The sequence below is a fragment of the Triticum aestivum genome, chromosome 7A, assembly GCF_018294505.1.
Source record: "Triticum aestivum cultivar Chinese Spring chromosome 7A, IWGSC CS RefSeq v2.1, whole genome shotgun sequence".
NCBI classification, from domain to species: Eukaryota; Viridiplantae; Streptophyta; class Magnoliopsida; order Poales; family Poaceae; genus Triticum; species Triticum aestivum.
The window spans coordinates 50,391,714-50,413,111 of record NC_057812.1 but is presented as its reverse complement, the minus strand read 5'-3'; the positions used below and the strand labels follow the sequence as shown (position 1 = coordinate 50,413,111).

Genomic DNA, 21,398 nt, shown 5'->3' with positions numbered 1-21,398 from the left:
TACACAGCAAAAACACTTAGGTTGACTTGACGAGCCTAGCATGTACAGACATGGCCTCGGAACACGGAAGACCGAAAGGTCGAGCATGAGTCGTATAGAAGATACGATCAACATGAAGATGTTCAACTATGTTGACTAGTCCGTCTCACGTGATGATCGGACACGGCCTAGTTGACTCGGATCATGTTTCACTTAGATGACTAGAGGGATGTCTATCTGAGTGGGAGTTCATTAAATGAACTCAATTATCATGAACATAGTCTAAATTGTATTTGCAAATATGTTGTAGATAAATACCTCACGTTGTAGCTCCCTGTTTCAATACGTTCCTAGAGAAAGACCAAGTTGAAAGATATTGTAAGCACTGATGCGGACTAGGTCCGTACTCCGAGGAGTGTCCTCACTGCTACACAAAAGGCTTACGTCTTTGATGCACTGCTCGATGTGCAAACCCCTACAACGTCGTCTGTGGATGTTGTGAACACCTGACAGACACGTCCTGATGACTACTTGATAGTTTAGTGCACCATACTTTACGGCTTAGAATCGGGATTCCAATGACGTTTTAAACGCCAGGATCATACCCGTGTTGAGAGGTGTGAGACCTTTGACAAGTTCTTTAGCCAACAAGATGGAGGAGAATAGCTCAGCTAGTGAGCATGTGCTCAGAATGTCTGGGTGCTACAATCACTTAAATCAAGTGGGAGTTAAACTTCCAGACAAGATAGTGATTGATAGAGTTCTCTAGCCACTATCACTAAGCTACTAGATCTTCGTGATGAACTATGGCATGCAAGGGATGGAGTTGATCCCAGAGCTGTTCGCGGTGCTTAAGACCGTAAAGGGTAGAAATCAAGAAGGAGCATCAAGTGTTGATGGTTTAACAAGACCACTGGTTTCAAGAAGGGCAAGGGCTAGAAGGGAAACTTCATGGATGGAAAACCAGTTGCCGCTCCAGTGAAGGAACCCAAGGTTGAACCCAAACCCGAGACTAAGTGTTTCTATTGTAAGGGGAACGGTCACTGGTAGCGGAATTACCCCAAATGCATGGTAGATAAGAAGGCTGGCAACTTCAACAAAGTATATACGTGTTATTAATGTGTACCTCGCTAGTACTCCTGGTAGCACCTGGGTATTGGATACCGGTTCGGTTGCTATTACTAGTGACTTGAAGCAAAAGCTACGGACTAAACGGAGACTGGCTAAGGGCGAGGTGACGATGTGTGTTGGAAGTGTTTCCAAAGTTGATGAGATCACCATCGCATGCTCGATCTGCCTTCGGGATTAGTATTGAACCTAGATAAATGTTATCAGGTGTCTACGTTGAGCATGAATATGATTAGATCATGTTCATTGCAATACGGTCATTCATTTAAGTTAGAGAATAATGGTTATTCTGTTTACATGAATGATACCTTTCATGGTCATGCACCCTATGTGAATGGTTCATTGAATCTCGGTCGTGGTAATACACATGTTCACGCCAAAAGATGTAGAGTTAATAATGATAGTACCACTTTCTCGTGGCACTGCCGCTTAAGTCATATTGGCGTAAGATGCATGAAGAAACTCCATGTCGATGGATTTTGGAGTCACTTGATTTTGAATCACTTGACACATGCGAGCCTTGCCTCATGGGCAGGATGACTAAGACCCCGTTATCAGGTACAATGAAATGGGCAAGCGACTTGTTGGAAATCATACATGCTGATGCGTGTGATCCAATGAGAATTGAAGCGTGCGGTGGATATCGCTATTTTCTCATCTTCACTAACGATTTGAGTAGATATAGGTATATTTACTTAATGAAGCACAAGTCTAAAACGTTTGAAAAGTTCAAGCGATTTCAGAGTGAAGTTAAGAATCATCATAACAAGAAGATCAAATTCCTACGATCTGATCAATGAGAATATCTGAGCTATGAGTTTGGCAAACACTTAAGACATTGTGGAATTGTTTCACAATTGAAGCCACCTGGAACACCACTGGGTTATGGTGTGTCCGGACGTCGTAATCGAACCTTATGAGATATGCTGCGATCTATGATGTCTCTTACCAATCTACCATTTTCATTTTGAGGTTATGCGTTAGAGACAGCTGCATTCACTTTGGATAGGACACCATATAAGTCCGTTGAGACGACGCCGTGTGAACATTGGTTTGGCAAGAGACCAAAGTTGTCGTTTCCTAATGTTTGGGGCTGCGATGCTTAAGGCTTCAGCCGGAGAAGCTTGAACCCAAAGCGTACAAACACATCTTCATAGGATACCCAAAGGTGACAGTTGGGTATACCTTCTATCTCAGATCCGAGGGCAAATTGTTTGTCGCTAAGAACGGGTCCTTTCTCGAGAAGGAGCTTCTCTCGAAAGAAATGAGTGGGAGGAAGATAGAACTTGATGAGGTTGTCGAACCTTTACTTCAACCAGAGAGTGATGCAACATAGAAAGATGTTTTCTGTAGAGCCTACGTCTGTTGAATAGGAAGTTAATGATAGTGATCATGAAGCTTTGGATCAAGTTGCTATCGAACCTCGTAGGTCGACAAGGATATGTACTACTCCTAAGTGGTACGGTAATCCTGTCTTAGATATCATGTTGTTAGACAACAATGAACCTACAAGCTATGGAGAAGCGATGGTGGGCCAGTATTCCGACAAATGGTTAGAAGCCATGAAATCCGAGATAAGATCCATGTATTAGCACAAAGTATGGACTTTGGTGGACTTGCCCGATGATCGGCAAGCCATTGAGATAAATGGATCTTTAAGAAGAAGACAGACGTGGGCGATAATGTTGCCGTCTATGAAGCTCGACTTGTGGGAAAGAGTCTTTTCACAAGTTCAAGGAGTTGACTACGATGAGAATTTCTCACCCATAGCGATGCTTAAGTCCGTCGGAATCATCTTAGCATTAGCTGTATTTTTCGATTATGAAATCTTACAGATGGATGTCAAAACAAGTTTTCTTACCAGTTTTCGTAAGAAAAGTTGTATGTGATACAATAAAAGGTTTTGTCGATCCTAAGGATGCTAAAAGGTATGCTGGCTCCAGCAGTCCTTCTATGGACTAGAGCAAGCATCTCGGAGTCGGAATATATGCTTTGATGGAGTGATCAAAGCTTTTAGGTTTATACAATGTTTGCTAGAAACTTGTATTTACAAGAAAGTGAGTGGGAGCACTACAATATTTTTGATAAGTATATGTGGATGACATATTGTTGATCTGAAATAATGTATAATTTCTGGAAAGCATAAACGGTTGTTTGAAGAGTGATTTTCAAAGGAAGACCTGGATAAAGCTGCTTACATATTGGGCATCAAGATCTATAGAAATAGATCAAGACGCCTGATGATACTTTCAAAGAACGCACACCTTGACATGTTTTTGAAAGAGTTCAAAATAGATCAGTCAAAGAAGGGGTTCTTACCTGAGTTGTAAGGTGTGAAGTTGAGTAAGACTCAAAGCTTGACCACGGCGTAAGAAAGAGAAAGGACGAAGGTCGACCCCTATGCTTTTGTCATAGGCTCTATACGGTATGCCATGCTGAAGTACCGCACCTGATGTGTGCCTTGCCACATGTCTGGCAGGAGGGTACAAAGGTGATCTAGGAGTAGATCACCAGATAGCGGTCAAAATTATCCTTAGAGGAATAAGGAAATGTTTCTCGGTTATGGAGGTGATAAAGAGTTCGACATAAAGAGTTACGTCGATGCAAGCTTAACACCTATCCGGATAGCTCTGAGTAGAGATACCGGATACGTATAATGGAGCAACAATTTGGAATAGCTCCAAGTGGAACGTGGCAGCAGCATCTATGATATAAAGTTTTGCGAAATACATAGGGATCTGAATATGGCAAGACCCGTTGACTACAACCTCTCTCACAAGCACAACATGATCAAACCCAGAACTCTTTGAGTGTTTATCACATAGTGATGTGAACTAGATCATTGAGTCTAGTAGACTCTTGGATGTTGGTCACATGGCGATGTGACCTGTGAGTGTTAATCACATGGTGATGTGAACTAGATTATTGACTCTAGTGCAAGTGGGAGACTGTTGGAAATATGCCCTAGAGGCAATAATAAATTATTTATTATTATATTTCATTGTTCATGATAATCGTTTATTATCCATGCTAGAATTGTATTGATAGGAAACTCAGATACATGTGTGGATACATAGACAACACAATGTCCGTAGTAAGCCTCTAGTTGACTAGCTCGTTGATCAATAGATGGTTACGGTTTCCTGACCATGGACATTGGATGTCGTTGATAACGGGATCACATATATTAGGAGAATGATGTGATGGACAAGACCCAATCCTAAGCCTAGCACAAAGATCGTGTAGTTCGTATGCTAAAGCTTTTCTAATGTCAAGTATCATTTCCTTAGACCATGAGATTGTGCAACTCCCGGATACCATAGGAGTACTTTGTGAAGGAAATATGCCCTAGAGGCAATAATAAAGTTATTATTTATTTCCTTATATCATGATAAAAGTTTATTATTCATGCTAGAATTGTATTAACCGGAAACATAATACATGTGTGAATACATAGACAAACAGAGTGTCACTAGTATGCCTCTACTAGACTAGCTTGTTAATCAAAGATGGTTATGTTTCCTAACCATGGACAAATAGTTGTCATTTGATTAACAAGATCACATCATTAGTTGAATGATCTGATTGACATGACCCATTCCATTAGCTTAGCACCCGATCGTTTAGTATGTTGCTATTGCTTTCTTCATGACTTATACATGTTCCTATGACTATGAGATTATGCAACTCCCGTTTGCCAGAGGAACACTTTGTGTGCTACCAAACGTCACAACGTAACTGGGTGATTATAAAGGAGCTCTACAGGTGTCTCCAAAGGTACATGTTGGGTTGGCGTATTTCGAGATTAGGATTTGTCACTCCGATTGTCGAAGAGGTATCTCTGGGCCCTCTCGGTAATGCACATCACTTAAGCCTTGCAAGCATTGCAACTAATGAGTTAGTTGCGGGATGATGTATTACAAAATGAGTAAAGAGACTTGCCGGTAACGAGATTGAACAAGGTATGGGATACCGACGATCGAATCTCGGGCAAGTAACATACCGATGACAAAGGGAACAACGTATGTTGTTATGCGGTCTGACCGATAAAAGATCTTCGTAGAATATGTAGGACCCAATATGAGCATCCAGGTTCCGCTATTGGTTATTGACCGGAGACGTGTCTCGGTCATGTCTACATTGTTCTCGAACCCGTAGGGTCCACACGCTTAAGGTTACGATGACAGTTATATTATGAGTTTACGCATTTTGATGTACCGAAGGTTGTTCGGAGTCCCGGATGTGATCACGGACATGACGAGGAGTCTCGAAATGGTCGAGACATAAAGATTGATATATTGGAAGCCTATGTTTGGATATCGGAAGTGTTCCGAGTGAAATCGGGATTTTACCGGAGTACCGGGAGGTTGCCGGAACCCCCCGGGAGCTACATGGGCCTTAGTGGGCCTTAGTGGAAGAAGAGGAGAGGCGGCCAGGGCTGGGCCGCGCGCCCCTCCCCCTAGTCCGAATAGGACAAGGAGAGAGGGGGCCGGCGCCCCCCTCCTTTCTCTCTCTCTCTTTTCCACCTCGCGAATCCTGTTCCAACTAGGATTGGGGGAGAAGTCCTACTCCCGGAGGGAGTAGGACTCCTCCTGGCGCGCCCTATGTTGGCCGGCCGGCCTCCCCCCTTGAGCCTTTATATACGGTGGCAGGGGCACCCCAGAGAGACACAAGTTGATCCACGTGATCATATTCTTAGCCGTGTGCGGTGCCCCCTTCCACCATAGTCCTCGATAATATTGTAGCGGTGTTTAGGCGAAGCCCTGCTGCAGTAGAGCATCAAGATCGTCACCACGTCGTCGTGCTGACGGCTCTTCCCCGACACTTTGCTGGATCGGAGTCCGGGGATCGTCCTCGAGCTGAACGTGTGCTAGAACTCGGAGGTGCCGTAGTTTCGGTGCTTGATCGGTCGGGCCGTGGAGACGTACGACTACATCAACCAAACGCTTCCGTTGTCGATCTACAAGGGTACGTAGATCATACTCTCCCCTGTCGTTGCTATGCATCATCATGATCTTGCGTGAGCGTAGGAAATTTTTTGAAATTACTACGAAACCCTTCACTTTGGGTGTGCCAAACGTCACAACGTAACTGGGTGGCTATAAAGGTACACTACAGGTATCTCCGAAAGTATCTGTTGGGTTGGCACGAATCGAGACTGGGATTTGTCACTCCGTGTAAACGGAGAGGTATCTCTGGGCCCACTTGGTAGGACATCATCATAATGTGCACAATGTGACCAAGGAGTTGATCACGGGATGATGTGTTATGGAACGAGTAAAGAGACTTGCCGGTAACGAGATTGAACAACGTATCGGGATACTGACGGTCGAATCTCGGGCAAGTACAATACCGCTGGACAAAGGGAATTGAATACGGGATTGATTAAGTCCTTGACATCGTGGTTCATCGGATGAGATCATCGTGGAACATGTGGGAGCCAACATGGGTATCCAGATCCCGTTGTTGGTTATTGACCGGAGAGTTGTCTCGGTCATGTCTGCATGGTTCCCGAACCCGTAGGGTCTACACACTTAAGGTTCGATGACGCTAGGGTTATAGGGAATAGATATACGTGGTTACCGAATGTTGTTCGGATTCCCGTATGAGATCTCGAACGTCACGAGGAGTTCCGAAATGGTCCGGAGGTAAAGATTTATATATGGGAAGTCCTGTTTTGGTCATCGGAAAAGTTTCGGGTGCTATCGGTAACGTACCGGGACCACCGGGAGGGTCTCGGGGGTCCACCAGGTGGGGCCACCTGCCCCAGAGGGCTGCGTGGGCCAAGTGTGAAGGGGGACCAGCCCCAGGTGGGCTGGTGCGCCCCCCCACCAGGGCCCAAGGCGAAGAGAGAAGGGAAAAGGGGGAAACCCTAGGCTCAGATGGGCCTAAGGCCCACCTAGTGGTGCGCCCCCCCTCTCTCCCCCCTTGGCCGCCCCCCTAGATGGGATCTAGGGCTGGCCGCCACCCCTAGGGGTGGAAACCTAGGTGGGGGCTCAGCCCCTCCCCTCCCCTATATATACTTGAGGTTTTGGGCTGCCATACACACGCGATTCAATCTCCCTGTTGGCGCAGCCCTACCCCTCTTCCTCCTCGTCTCTCCTAGTGCTTGGCGAAGCCCTGCTGGAGTCCCACGCTCCTCCACCACCACCACGCCGTCGTGCTGCTGCTGGATGGAGTCTTCCCCAACCTCTCCTTCTCCCCTTGCTGTATCAAGGCGTAGGAGACATCACCGGGCTGTACGTGTGTTGAACACGGAGGTGCCGTCCGTTCGGCACTAGGATCATCGGTGATTTGAACCACGACGAGTACGACTCCATCAACCCCGTTCACTTGAACGCTTCCGCTTAGTGATCTACAAGGGTATGTAGATGCACTCTCCTTCCCCTCGTTGCTAGATTACTCCATAGATTGATCTTGGTGATGCATAGAAAATTTTGAATTTCTGCTACGTTCCCCAACATATCGGTACTCAACCAGAATAAGAACGGATACAAGGAGATCAGACTATACAAACAACTGACTAATTCAAAACTGAAATGCAAAGGAATTATGATCTTCAAATCAAGGGATCAGAAGCAAACACTCTGATCAAGGATGGATAAGTTGAGTAGGCTTAGGGGTACAATCGATGGCAATTTGATTGGTTGAGATCCAGCTCACGTCTAAAATGACGTTTGATCCGAAAGGATGAATTCTAGGATCTGATTGAGGATTGCGAGAATTCGCAACCATATTGGATCAAAGACTCAAAATGATGGTGACAAAGGATGCCAATAATATTACTTATGGGGTTAACCATAATGCAGCAAGCGAGAATTTCAAGAGCAATAAGCTGCTGAGGATTTTTGGAAGATCGAATAGTATTTCAAAGACCTTTCTGAAACACATGAACAACTAGGGATGCGCGATACTTGGTAAGTGCGAGGGATTATCTGTAGGGGTATTGAGGTGGCAAGAAACTGCTAGGCAGTAGGCACAAGTATTCTTGGAACAATAGAGAGAAATTCGGGCTACCTTGTAATAATGAGATCAATGGGGAACGATTGTATGAATGGCAAGTGTATGTAGTTATCCATAAGGATATTACAGGGGTAGGGAATTGCAAAGATGGTGGGTACAAGTGTCTCGGAGAACATCGTAGAGTAACCTCGGAATCTTCTGGTGCGGCAGACGATCATCTATAATAAGGGGCTCTCCGAAAGGAAGTAATCACGAGAACCTAAAGTTAGAGTTAGAAAAATCTTTTAACCCGAATAGAAGAGAGATCAGAGTCCCAGAGTAAGGGTCGAGGAGTAAAAGATCCTAATACCCAAATGGCGACATGGGCCCGTAAGACACACATCCATGTTAGTAAAAAGTTTTGTAATGTCTAGACTCGACTTCGACCAAGGAGTGTGGAAGGGGGATTCCTACAGGCAGTCGGCTCTGATACCAACTTGTGACGCCCCCAATTCAATCGTACACTAATCATACACGCAAACATGTAAGATCAAGATCAGGGACTCACGGGAAGATATCACAACACAACTCTACAAATAAAATAAGTCATACAAGCATCATAATACAAGCCAGGGGCCTCGAGGGCTCGAATACAAGTGCTCGATCATAGACGAGTCAGCAGAAGCAACAATATATGAGTACAGACATAAGTTAAACAAGTTACCATAAGATGGCTAGCACAAACTGGGATACAGATCGAAAGAGGCACATGCCTCCTGCCTGGGATCCTCCTAAACTACTCCTGGTCGTCGTCAGCGGGCTGTACGTAGTAGTAGGCACCTCCCAAGTAGTAGTAGTCATCATCGACAGTGGCGTCTGGCTCCAGGGCTCCATCGTCTGGTCGTAGCAATCGAGTAGAGAAAAGGGGAAAAGGGGGGAGCAAAGAAACCGTGAGTACTCATCCAAAGTACTCGCAAGCAAGGAGCTACACTACATATGTATGCATTGGTATCAAATGGAAAAGGGGGTATCATATGTGGACTGAACTGCAGAATGCCAGAATAAGAGGGGGATAGCTAGTCCTTTCGAAGACTACGCTTCTGGTAACCTCCATCTTGCGGCAGAGGAAGAGAGTAGATGGTAAGTTCACCCAGTAACATCGCATAGCATAATCCTAACAGATGATCCTTCCCTCGTCGCCCTGTGAGAGAGCGATCACCGGTTGTATCTGGCACTTGGAAGGGTGTGTTTTATTAAGTATCTGGTTCTAGTTGTGACAAGGTCAAGGTACAACTCCAAGTCATCCTGTTACCGAAGATCATGGCTATTCGAATAGATTAACTTCCCTGCAGGGGTGCACCACATTTCCGAACACACTCGATCCCCTTTGTCCGGGCACACTTTTCTGGGTCATGTCCGGCCTCGGAAGATCAACACGTCACAACCCTACCTAGGCATAACAGAGAGGTAAGCACGCCGGAATAAATCCTATGGCGCAGGGGTCTGGGCCCATCGCCCATTGCACACGTGCACATTGCGAGGGCGGCCGGAGAGCAGACCTAGCCTCCCTTATACAAGAGCAGGTGTTCCAGTCCAACCCGGCACGCGCCGCTCAGTCGCTGCCGTCACGAAGGCTTCGGCTGATACCACGACGTCGAGTGCCCATAACTTTTCCCGCGCAGTTGGTTAGTGCATATAGACCAGTATCCAGACTCAGATCAAATACCCAGATCTCGTTAAACGTGTTATTTTGAAGTAACCGCGAACGCCGACCAGGGCCAGGCCCACCTCTTCCTAGGTGGTCTCCGCCTGCCCTGTCGCTCTGCCTCAAAGTAACAGTCGAGGACCGTCGGGAACCTAGGCCCACTACTACCTTGCTGGAACCACCTGCCCCTTCAGCCCCCAACATCGGAATCACTTGCGGGTACTCAATGAGCCGACCCGACTTTAGTCACCACCTGTATAGTATGTATGTATAGTATATACTCGTGATCAACACCCGACGTGATCACGGCCCGGTAGTATAGCATGGCAGATAGACAAGAATGTAGGGCCACTGATGATAAACTAGCATCCTATACTAAGCATTTAGGATTGCAGGTAAGGTATCAACAGTTGCAGTAACAATGACAGGCTATGCATCAGAATAGGATTAACGGAAAGCAGTAACATGCTACACTACTCTAATGCAAGTAGTATAGAGAAGAGTAGGCGATATCTGGTGATCAGGGGGGGCTTGCCTGGTTGCTCTGGCAAGAGAGAGGGGTCGTCAACACCGTAGTTGAACTGGGGGTCTCCGGCAGTCTCGGGGTCTACCGGAAAGAAGTAACGGAGGGGGAACACAATAAATAACAGAGCAATCAATGTAACAAAAAGCAAGATGCGGCATTACGTTGTGCTAGGGGTGACCTGACGCGGTACTAAGTGATACAAGCAAAAGGGGGGAAACATCCGGGAAAGTATTCCTGGTGTTTCGCGTTTTCGGACAAATGAACCGGAGGGGAAAAGTTGCGTGTTCACTATGCTAGGTATGTGTGGCGGACGAACGAGCTACGTATCCGGATTCGTCTCGTCGTTCTGAGCAACTTTCATGTAGAAAACTTTTTAATCTGAGCTATGGTTTATTTTCTACGATTTTTCAAAGATTTAAATAATATTCTGAATTTGTTATTAATAAGAAATTAAATAGCTAAAATGCTATGTGCACCGATCTGTGTACACAGAGGTGTACCAGAGGGTGACAGTGGGGCCCAGGGGGTCCTAGTTGACCCAGTCAACTGTCAACAGAGCTGACCGTTGACTGGTCAAATCTACTAAGTGGGGCCCCATGTCATAGAGACATTAGGTTAATTACCTAGTTAAGCCTAAATTAATTAAGTTAATTAAGTAATAATTAATTTTACCATTAAATATTTTATTTATTACTTTTTTAAAGGGGCATGGAGCCCGTAGGCCAGTGGCACAAGGGCCAGCCGGTGCGGGTTAACGCGGCGGGCGTGGGATGTGGGCGCCCACTCGAACGAGGCACGGGCGCGTGCGTGCACGGGGCGCCGGTGCCGGGCGCGTGGTCGGCGGCGCGGCTCGCCGGCCGGCCGCGGCAGGCAGAGGCGACGGAGGGGGCGACGGTCAGCGGGGCGACGGTGGCGCGGCTCACGGGCAGGGCGGCTGCGGCGACCGCTGCGGTACTGGGCGAGCAGCGGCGCGACAATGGCAGGGGCAGTGAGCGCGGCGTGGGGAATGGCCGGGCGAAGAAGGCAGCATCGGCCGCGGGGTGGAGCGGGAGGCGCGGCGGCGAAGGCGAGCAGCCGCGGGTGCATGTGAGGGCGCGTCGGGGACGCGGGTCAGCGTGCGACCATCGGGCGTCGGCGAGCGCAGCGGCGGCAGCAGCAAGCTGCAGCCAGCAACGCGAGGAGGCCGGGGGGAGCAGCAGGGCGCGGCTGCACGCGTGTGGGCGCGCACGTATAGCCGGAGTGGGGCGCCGGACAGGGACGGCGCGGCGAGGAGAGGCGGGTCGAGGCTCACGCACAGCCGCAGTAGGCAGGGGTCGAAGGCAACGGCGGCCGACGCGAGCGAGCGGCACGACGGGTAGCTCCAGTGGGTGGAGGGTGCGGTCGGGCGGAGCCGCCATGGCCGGGCGCGCGAGCAAATAGGGGACGGCGTTGCATGCGGGTAGCAAGGCGGGGGAGTAGGGTGCGGCCCTGCGTGGCCGTAGTTACTGGCGTGCGCACGAACGACCGTAGGTGGTTGCGGCGGCAGCAGTAGCGAGTAGGCGCGGCGGCGGGGCTAGCTACGACAACAAAACTGGAGGGGGCAGAGGGGGGCGCGCGCGTGTGCTCACAGCGTTGACGAGAAGGCCCAGGGACGCCGGAGGAGCTCAAGGCGGCGCGGATCGACGCGGTGGCCGCCGAAGCCCGAGGAGGAAGTCAAGGTTGGGGTGGCGTCACAGGGCCGTCCGGTGCCTTGTGGCTCGACGTCGAGGAAGAGGACGGTGCTAAGGTGCTTCTGGACTCGTCGACGAGGCAAGGGACGGACGGTGGCCATGGGATCGAGCGGCGCACGACGACGGCATCGGGCGCAGTTGGATCTGGAGGAGGGGGGTCAGAGAGAGAGGGGGAGGGAGGGGCGCTCTAGGGTTAGTGGGGGGGGAGTTGGGGTCTTGTAGGGGGCGGTCCGTCGGCGGATGGTCGCCGCGGCGCTGACCGATGTCGTGGCGGGCATCAGTGGCAGTCACAGCTGCAGTGAATAGGGGAAGGGGGTAACAGGGGCGGGTTGGGCCGGCCTAGTGGCCAGTTGGGCCAAGGCCTAGGGGAGGTGGGAAGGCCTTTTGTTTTTTTGTTTTTACTTTTGTTCTTGTTTTATTTTGTTGCCATTTATTTTAGTCCTAGTAAAAATATAAACTTAGCATCTAAATTAGTATTTCAACCTAGTCCACAGTCACAAAAAGTCTAAGCACCAAATAACTTATATTTGACATTTTATTACTTATAAAAAAGTATTTAAATAACTGTTGTTGCTACTGTTTTTATCATTTTAGAGTATTTCAGAATTTTATAAAAGTGTGGTTTCTTCACCCACATTTAGTATGGATTAATTGACACAAAACGAACATTTTAATTTTAATGTTTCAAAACTTTCATGAATCGACTTTAATTTGAAGTTTAAATGCGGAACCAGTTTTGAACTACACGAGATTAATAACAGTAACCATGGTGACGTCGCATCAATAATGTGGAATTACTGTAGCCTAATTATCCGAGCGTCACACCCATCCTTTGCAATCCTGGTCATTTTTTACCATATGGGCGTATCCAAACGGGGATTTACTGCATGGCACTGAAAAAGGCCAGGATGAGTGAGCTAATGCAGCACATTTATGCGGGGTCCACTTACCAGTAAGATAAAGAACTAGATTAAAAAAATGCACCCAGGAGTATTCGAACCTGAACCTCCGGGTCGTACTGGAATCCATACAAGCTACCCAAGCTATCATAATTTCGTTTTAACAGAATAGCTATACAGAAGCGACACACGTAAAAGAAAAAGCTCGTGCGCCAGCGCGCGAGTTCGATCTCCAGCTCGCTGCCATGGTGCGCGCCCACGCCCATTGTAGCAGCAGCGACGACGCGTGCCCAGCTGCGCTGGAACTTGCTGCAGTGCCGCGTACGGATCGGAGCAGGCGGTGACAGAGATCAAGGAGGCGGGACGCGGCGGCGCTCCATCAGCCGAGTCTCCTAGTGCATAGCCGCTGCCGCGCTGTTGTGCCATGCCAGCTGCCATACGGATGCCGTTGCGTGCCGCACGAGGCCATGCTATCCACGCCGGTCGCCGCCATGTGCAGCTCGCAGCCCATCGAGCCCGTTCCGCACCTCACAAGTCACAACCGAGCACTGCAAGTTCGTGCAGGCCATCAGATCGGCGTCCTCGCCCTCACGTGCAGCGTGGACTCCGGCGAATACCCACCCTGGCGACCATGTTTCACTATGGGTAGTCGACGAGGCTGACGAGGTCTCCCAAGTCGAGTGTGCTGCATTGCTGCTCGTGAAACGTGATCAACATTATTGCCGGGCGCTCGCGTTCTCCCCGCTATGGTAGGCTCGTTGCTTCCCCGATGGCTTCCTCGAGCGATACTTGTGCATTGCATGGCTCGTCTGCCTGCTCCGGCAGCTTGTACTCGTCCTCGGGTCTGTCAAAAACCGGCGTCCTCGCGTCAACTCGGTCACCGGCATCCGTGGACTCGGGCCGTACGGGGATAATCAGTTCCGCGCAGCGACGGGGTGACCGGACGTCCGAGGCATGCCCGATGAGTACAACAACAGAATATTTTTCGGGGGAAGGATGGGAAGAAGATAGATATGATGACAACTAACGCCAACAAGGTAGATTATTAATTTGCGCAATGTTAGCAATCCCGACCTTTTGGTGCCACGTCATCAAATCCATTCCTAATACCGTCCAAAGGTTCATTTAGGCTGGGATAAGAGAAGACAAGGCACAGACTTCAGAAATTTGAAGGTGAGGGTTTATTTCCGACCGCCTCTACAACTTCAAGGTTTAAATTAGACTTCACTCCGGCGTAGATCCAATCGTTTTCTTTTGCAGGTGTAGGTCGATTCGACCGAAATCGGAGCGGTGGAGCTCCGTATTGCGGGAGGCCTCCGTGTGTGAGAGCGAATTCACTTCTGTATTTGTGCTCATTTCAGTCTGTCATTTCAGTGCGCATCCAAACAACTGAATTGGCAACCAGGCAATACGAAATCCAATTCGGAAGCTCAATACAGACATCCAAACGCAGCGTCTGCCTTTTTTTTGTTTCACATGTATTATCAGTATGCTACGATAGAGAGTAGCATGATGATTCATGAATAAAGACTAATGTTTTAAATAGTGGGTTATGCCATTTAGCGGCGGTTCAAGCAGATGCAATGAAAAGCTATAGCAGAGTCACAACGAAACTAAGCCCTATTTAGTGTTTTTCTTAAACCATGCTTTTTTTTAAAAAAAAGTATACAATCAAATATCATATGTTATCATGGGACGGAGGGAGTACGATATATCGCATATACTTGGATATACAAATGTTCGAACATCAAAACCCGAGCACCAATCAGGTGTCCTAATTCAATAACCATGCTTCACATCAATGCTCATATATATCAGAAATAAGAACAAAGAATAAGGCAGAAGGATGGTTTCATGCAGCGGCTTAGCGGGCTAATTGACACCAAATTTAACACTATAGTAGAAAATAGCGGTTTATTAGTGTCATTTTCAATTTAGCGTTAAACATACATAACTTTAGCAGGAGAACTCTCCAAAAGCTATAGCAGGCTATAGTGGAGCTATTTAAAGCTTTGATGAAGACAAAGAAACAAAAAATAGCGGTCTTGGATACTTGATCTAACAATGGCTTGTGACGACATCAACCACATTCATTCCACATTTTTGACACAAGAGAACTAGTAAATGGCTAGTTGCATCATATGCCATACTTCATGAGCTCCCCCACTTTGGGCACGAGGCAGGACCAACCAACGACGAACTTAACCGTGCAGAAGGCAAGCTTGCATACGGCAATAGTGGCGGAGGACCTTCTTGGGCATCAGCTCCGTGACCCCAGATTTTCCGTACATGCATCCGGTCCTCTTGCTGTAGGCCTCTATGCAAAGTTTCAGCCTCCCGCCTTCCTCCACGCACACGACATGCCGGGTAAGGGTGATGATGCTGTCGGCGAGGTCCACGCGAAATGTCCCATCTCGAGCGTCAAGCAGTACGAAGTCCTCGTCTGCGCCGGTCGTGCCGGAGACGACGACGCGGATTCCTAAGGTTTTGGGCCACCGGCCCTGGGTGACCTCGGCGGAGATGACGGTGGCCTCGATCGCCCTGGCGAGCGGGGCGGCGGTGAGCTCCAGCGAGCAGCGACTGCTGGAACAGGTGGTGCGCGCGGGGTGCTGGTTGCCTGCGTCGGCGGAATTGTCACTGCCGAAATCACGTCCATATGTCACAACTTTGGAGATGAACTCTTCGTCTTCACGCTCCGTGGTTCTGCCTTTGAGTTTGAGCTGGACCTCGACGTCAACGGGGCCGGCGAACACGACGGCGCGGGACGGGCCTGTGAGCTTCAAGAAGGGATCCTGCAAGCATCATTTGCACTCGTTAATGGATCAGTTGATGTCAGCTACAGATGATGGTTCAGAGGAAAAACAGACCTGTTGAGTGAGGAGTAGGGAGGCTTCCCTCCTGCGCCTGAAGATGACGTTGCGATTATGATCCACCGAGTCTCGGGTGGCGACAAGGCCGTAGACCTCCAGCGGCCACTGGAGGCCCCCGCTGAGCTCCGTGACTTCGATGGAGAAGATCTGCAGGCAGGTTTCGGGGCCCGCGTGCGCGGGGGTGGGCTTGCATGTGAAGAGCATGGCTCTCACGCTCGCTGCAGCAAAATCTCAGATCAGCCTAGGTTTCAGAACTTCAAGGAAGCATTATTCTGCTTGTTGTCGAGGCGTACGGCGGGTGGAAGAAGAAAACCTTATCGAGCGCCGTAGAGTACGAAGCATTAATACTTACTGTAGAATTCGAAGGGGCCGGACTCGGCGCCGTAGGAGGATTCCCAGTCGCGGCGGTAAGACGCCAGGTCCTGCTCCTCCGTCGAGATCTCCATGGCCATGGCCGATTCTGATCTTCCTTGGTCGTCTTCGAGCGGCGACCGGCGTTGGTGTAGATCGATGCTGGATAAGCGACTACAGAAAACTCCGATCCGAGGCCCGAAGTGAGAGTAAATATGCTCGAGATTTTTCTGCCCGTACTGAGTTCGACTAGCACTCGAGTATTTGGTTTGAAAGGCAACTTCCTTTGCGTACCCCGACCGGTCGGCCGGTTCGGATACAGGGTAGTTTTTTCCCGCAAAAAAAACAGGATACAGGGTAGTTTTTTTCTTCTGCAGTTTTGCTAAATCACATGTAGATGTGCCTTAAGTATTGCACATCTAAATTCTATGTCATTGATTCTATGTGAAGATTCGTGCAAGCATTTTCATTTTTTTTTTTTTATAATTGGATTGAGTCACTTAGATATGCAATAAGAGCATCTCCAACAGGCGCGCCAAACTAGCGCCGCGCGGCAAAATCCCCCGTTTTAGCGCGCGGGCAACCGGAATAGTTGCTCCAACGGGCGCGCGAAAACAGCGCGCGCAGCATACATAGTCCAGCGCGCGGGCCGAAACGCAATCGCGCGCCGCATATTTGCTGCGCCCGCTTCCGCGCGCTCGCTCGCACCTCCCACCCCCCATCCATACTGCGGCGCTCGCTCGCATATTTGCTGCTGGAGCGGCGCGCGCGCGCGCTGCATTTTAGCGCGGCTGCTGGAGCCAGCGCTGCGCGCCGCGCCAAACCAGACGATGGGCGCGCGCTATAACTGTTTTTTGCGCGCGGCGCGTTTGGCGCCTGTTGGAAATGCTCTAACTAAAGCACATCTAGATGTGCTTTTTTCTGCGGGGTCAGATACAGGCTAGCTGCAACTGCAAGAGCAAATTCCGGATCACCTATTCGTCACATCTCCGAACACTTTTAGCCATTTAACATGGTTCATAAAAATATACAGATCGATCTAGACGACACCAAACTCGAGAGGTTTAGGGTAGTCCGGACGAACACCACGTCGGACTCTGACTTGTCACCCACCAAAAAACTCATATGGTGCCCTCGGTTTTCCCACCGTTCATCCTGTGATTTGTATCCACGCACTTGGGACTACGACGGCTCACTGTATCACCCTGAATGCCGTCTAACCCTTTCCGAACCACCACCGCTACACCCAAATGCTCGCCCGGCTTTGCCTACTCCACTGTTCCACCATGGATCTGGCTGCCGCCCAGGTACACTGCGCCCCTGCCGATCGTAGGACACCATGCTCGGCAAGTGTCAACCAAATATAATAGCATTTTTGGGGTCTTCTCCTTGTACATATTTAAGCAGACACAATAGATTCAGACCTGCTAAATTATGTGAACCAGAGACTATGAGATGACAACTTATGTGATCATGCACAACATGATTATAGAGGATGATGGCGGGAGAGTTCGCCAAGGTTGGAATTTCAAGAGATGGATGATCCTATCCAGCTTCCACCGTAGAATCCGAGAACATTTCAATAATTTCTCAAAATGCATTATCAGGTTCACAATCAAGGAACTCATACACAACTTCAAAATGATCTGGTTGAGCATCGTATAGTGTTTCATATGGACAATTAGAACATGTGTCAGAGTAAGTTCAATTCAAATTTGAACTATTTTATTTCAAAATTTTATGTTGGAATATAATGATTACTAGTACGCTGGTACGTGCATAGCACGTGCAAAGTTTTAATTAATGTGTTTCGATGGAAAGTCTAAGGAATAAGCCGCCTTGTTTTGTGTGTATGTAAGGCTCTTGTGATAATTATCATAATTTATTAACCAGTACTACAATGGGCTTCTGATGCGCTTAATTTGTTTAAGAATGCATAAAAAAATCTCGTAGTTACATTTGTTCCTAAAAAAAAGATTATGTAACTTTTTGAAAAAAGATTGGACCCTGGCCTTTGCATCAATTATAACGCACAAAAGATTGAGAAAAATATACATAACAAAAGATACATTTGAAGCTAGTGTATGCTCTAATCACAAGGCAATTTCTAATGTACTGTTAATTCTGTCATATTATGCGCAGTTTGGCCTAGTAAATCCGGTGAAGGCTTTGGGGACAGGCTTTCAGCATGACATGTTCGTTAAAAACACCGGTCTTATTTCAGCTTATAGAGATGTCGTTTTGCCTACGCAAGGCCTTACAAGTACTCCCATCCACATGACCTACAGTGAATGCCTCGGGAGGGTCTATAATTTTCGGGAATAAAGTGAGATGATACGTTGCTACTATAGGCGCGAATCCCTTCGCTCTGAGTCATAGGATTGACCCTCATGAACGGCTCAAGTTGCTTCTCAGGCTTAGGATTCAAAATTTCAAAGCTCATACACTATATAGAAGTATAGATATAGATATTTGAATTATTGTTGCATTGGTATATTCATCTTTCAATTATGAAAGAATTATGCTATTTTTCTTTGATTACTTTATGTAGTTCGGGTAAAGAAAAAACATTTGGTACCCATGATTCGATGGCCAGCGCACCATCAGTTGTCCGCATGCCATCGTTTGATGTTCCACATTGCTATCACCATCCCCGTGCTAGGAATTGCTCCAAAACACCACAGAGACGATCCACACATCCTATGTTCCCCTACCTGGGTAATTGCCTGTCGCCATTGTGTCCCGGCCTCAATGACCCCTTCAGTGTGTTAACGGTGCGCATGAAGCCGCTTCCCATCTCCTTCCTTTCCTTCCCGTGCCCCGTAGCCTCTTGCCGCCATGTGAGACACCGCACACCGTCACTGTCTGCGTGCAACGCCACCTATCTTGACCATGGCGTTGACCCCGACCACCGGCACCACTCAAAAGGGTATGGCCTCCCTACTGCATGCCTCTACGCCCATGTGCAGGTCCCTGCGCCTCTCCCCGCGATGCCCCGTGCATCGCCGGAGCATGCACGCGCGCCACCGAAATATAAATTGGCCGGCAGAAACCAGCCGCTCGGTCCAGCCTAGTCTGTAATGCCGGCATGCCGCTGGTGTGGTCCTGGAATACTGCACCGTTCGGGCGTGAGTTATTTACCTAAAATCATCACATTTGAGGCTATGATAACAACTTGGTACCATATTTGAACCAGGGCAAAAAAACCACTGGCTCTACGTGTAATGTGTAACGCGGAGCACTGATGCTCGAATTTGATAGCTAATGTTCTATTGTCTTTTTAGTTTTAATAACATGTGGGAGTGTGCTACGTGACTTGTACTACACGTATTATCATGAAAAAAAGGTTGTCTTCCTATTCTTTTGTCAAACATAAATTACAGAACCCTCTTGCCCTAGACGCCGGTGATCGATCGATCGATCTCCTGCTTAAACTCTCGTGCCTCTGGCTCACGATCAAAGGCCGACAGCGCGGGGCAGCCATGGACCAGATAGAATCCCTGCCGGACGACGCGCTCGTGGGCATCCTCGGCCGCCTCCCGCCGCGCGACCTCGCCGCGTGCCGCTGCGTCCGCAAGGCGTGGCGCGCCGTCATCGACGACCGCCGCCTGCTGCTGCTCCACCTCCTCCCGCGCGCGGTGCACGGCGTCTTCTTCAACTACGGTGACCGCATGCCGCACTTCTTCGCCCGCCCTTCCTCGACGCGGCAGCCCGCGGTCGACGGCGATCTAGGCTTCCTGCCTTATTACGGCGGCGCCTCCAGACAGATCGTGGATCACTGCAACGGCCTCCTGCTGTACCGCGACCTGAGGACCCTGTGCGTGATCAACCCCGCCACCAGGCTCTGGGAAGATCTCCCCTGGCTGGACGACGGCTGCGACGCGTACCTTGTGTTTGACCCTGCTGAGTCGCCGCACTATCAGGTGTTCTCCGTCCCGCGCGAGCCCGACAGGGTGCCGCTGAACAATGAGTCGAACGAGGGATCTAAAGAACCCATGGAATCACCGCCGGAGCAGTCCGACGAAGAAGGTGAAGAACAGTCCGACGGGGAAGGTGAAGATGAACCCGACGAAGAAGGTGACTCGCCGACAAGTTTGGCATCACCGTCCTCCTGGACGTTAAATGTGTTCTCATCCAGTACAAGGCAGTGGCAGAAGAGGTTGTTTGTCCGTGAAGCCCAAGCTCTGGAGTCAATGACCAATATGCCACTAGATCAATTATACCCAACATCTCCCTGGGGCCCTAAGAGGTGTAGGCAAAGTGTGTATTGGCAAGGATCACTCTACCTGCACTTTCATGGTGTGTTTGTCTTGAGGTATGCAATGCATCTTTGCAAAAAGCACCTTCTCAATTCTACCCACTAGTTGTCCATCTGTTTTCTTCGAAAATGTTCTTACAACTTTTTTGAATGAATTGATATTTTGGCAGGTTATCTTTATCAGATGGAAAGTACCGAGTAATTGAACTGCCGACAAATATCGAGGAGAGTGTTGAAGTGCGTACTTATATTGGGAAATCGGAAAAGGGGGTGTACTTTGCAGCAATTCATGATGGAGACCGACCTCAGGTTTGGAATCTCATGGAATCAAGTGAACGGATAGATTGGATGTCGAAGAAACCTATTGATATTGACCTATCGGTATCTGCAATTGTACAATCTGGCTGGTCAGACCATTTTGAGGTAACTGGAAAAACTTGGATTTTCGATGATGTTAATGATGTGGATGGCAATAATCGCAAGATAAGGATTGAAAATTTGGACTGGGACTCCGATGATGATAACGTTGTGAACATTGAAGATTGTTCTGAATATTTTGGCAGCCATGTCTTCTTTCTCGGGTTTCATCCCTACAAAGAAGTTGTTTTCTTGGGGTTAAGATCATACAGACGAGTAGTTGCAATGGCTTGCCATTTGAATAGCATAAAAATTCAGTATCTGGGCAGACTACACCCAAGAAATTACATCTGTGACGACTACATTCAAGGACCATTTTTTTACACTCCATGCATGATTGGTTATCTTCTAAAACGCTTCAAAGAATAGTGCATTCAGGCTGCATACGGTCTAAATAACAACACCCTCTAGTCTTTGGATGCAGTATCGATCAGATAAGGGATACATTTATGTAGGGAAATATCATTAAATTATGTACTTGTTTTACGGAAACATCAAGATTAGGATTCAACTGTGGATCTCTCCTTGATATTTATGCTCTCAGTTCTGGGAATATGTATTTATGTGTGCTTAGACAAGTTTTTGTAATTCAATTGGTAAACAAAATTATCTCC

General features: G+C 48.4%; 2 protein-coding genes across 2 annotated transcripts; one reads left to right on the top strand and one right to left on the bottom strand.

Moving 5' to 3' along the window:
• Positions 1–15,046: 15,046 nt before the first annotated feature.
• LOC123146879 (uncharacterized) lies at positions 15,047–16,333 on the bottom strand. The gene is made up of 3 exons (XM_044566149.1): positions 16,111–16,333; positions 15,756–15,976; positions 15,047–15,680 (listed from the first exon to the last, which is right to left on the bottom strand). Exons 1-3 carry the CDS (start codon positions 16,208–16,210, stop codon positions 15,090–15,092), a joined length of 912 nt encoding a protein of 303 aa, XP_044422084.1. The 5' UTR covers positions 16,211–16,333; the 3' UTR covers positions 15,047–15,089.
• A 3,185-nt stretch (positions 16,334–19,518) lies between these two features.
• LOC123152438 (uncharacterized) lies at positions 19,519–21,362 on the top strand. Its single transcript, XM_044571982.1, has 2 exons — positions 19,519–20,424; positions 20,538–21,362. Exons 1-2 carry the CDS (start codon positions 19,592–19,594, stop codon positions 21,151–21,153), a joined length of 1,449 nt encoding a protein of 482 aa, XP_044427917.1. The 5' UTR covers positions 19,519–19,591; the 3' UTR covers positions 21,154–21,362.
• Positions 21,363–21,398: the final 36 nt, after the last annotated feature.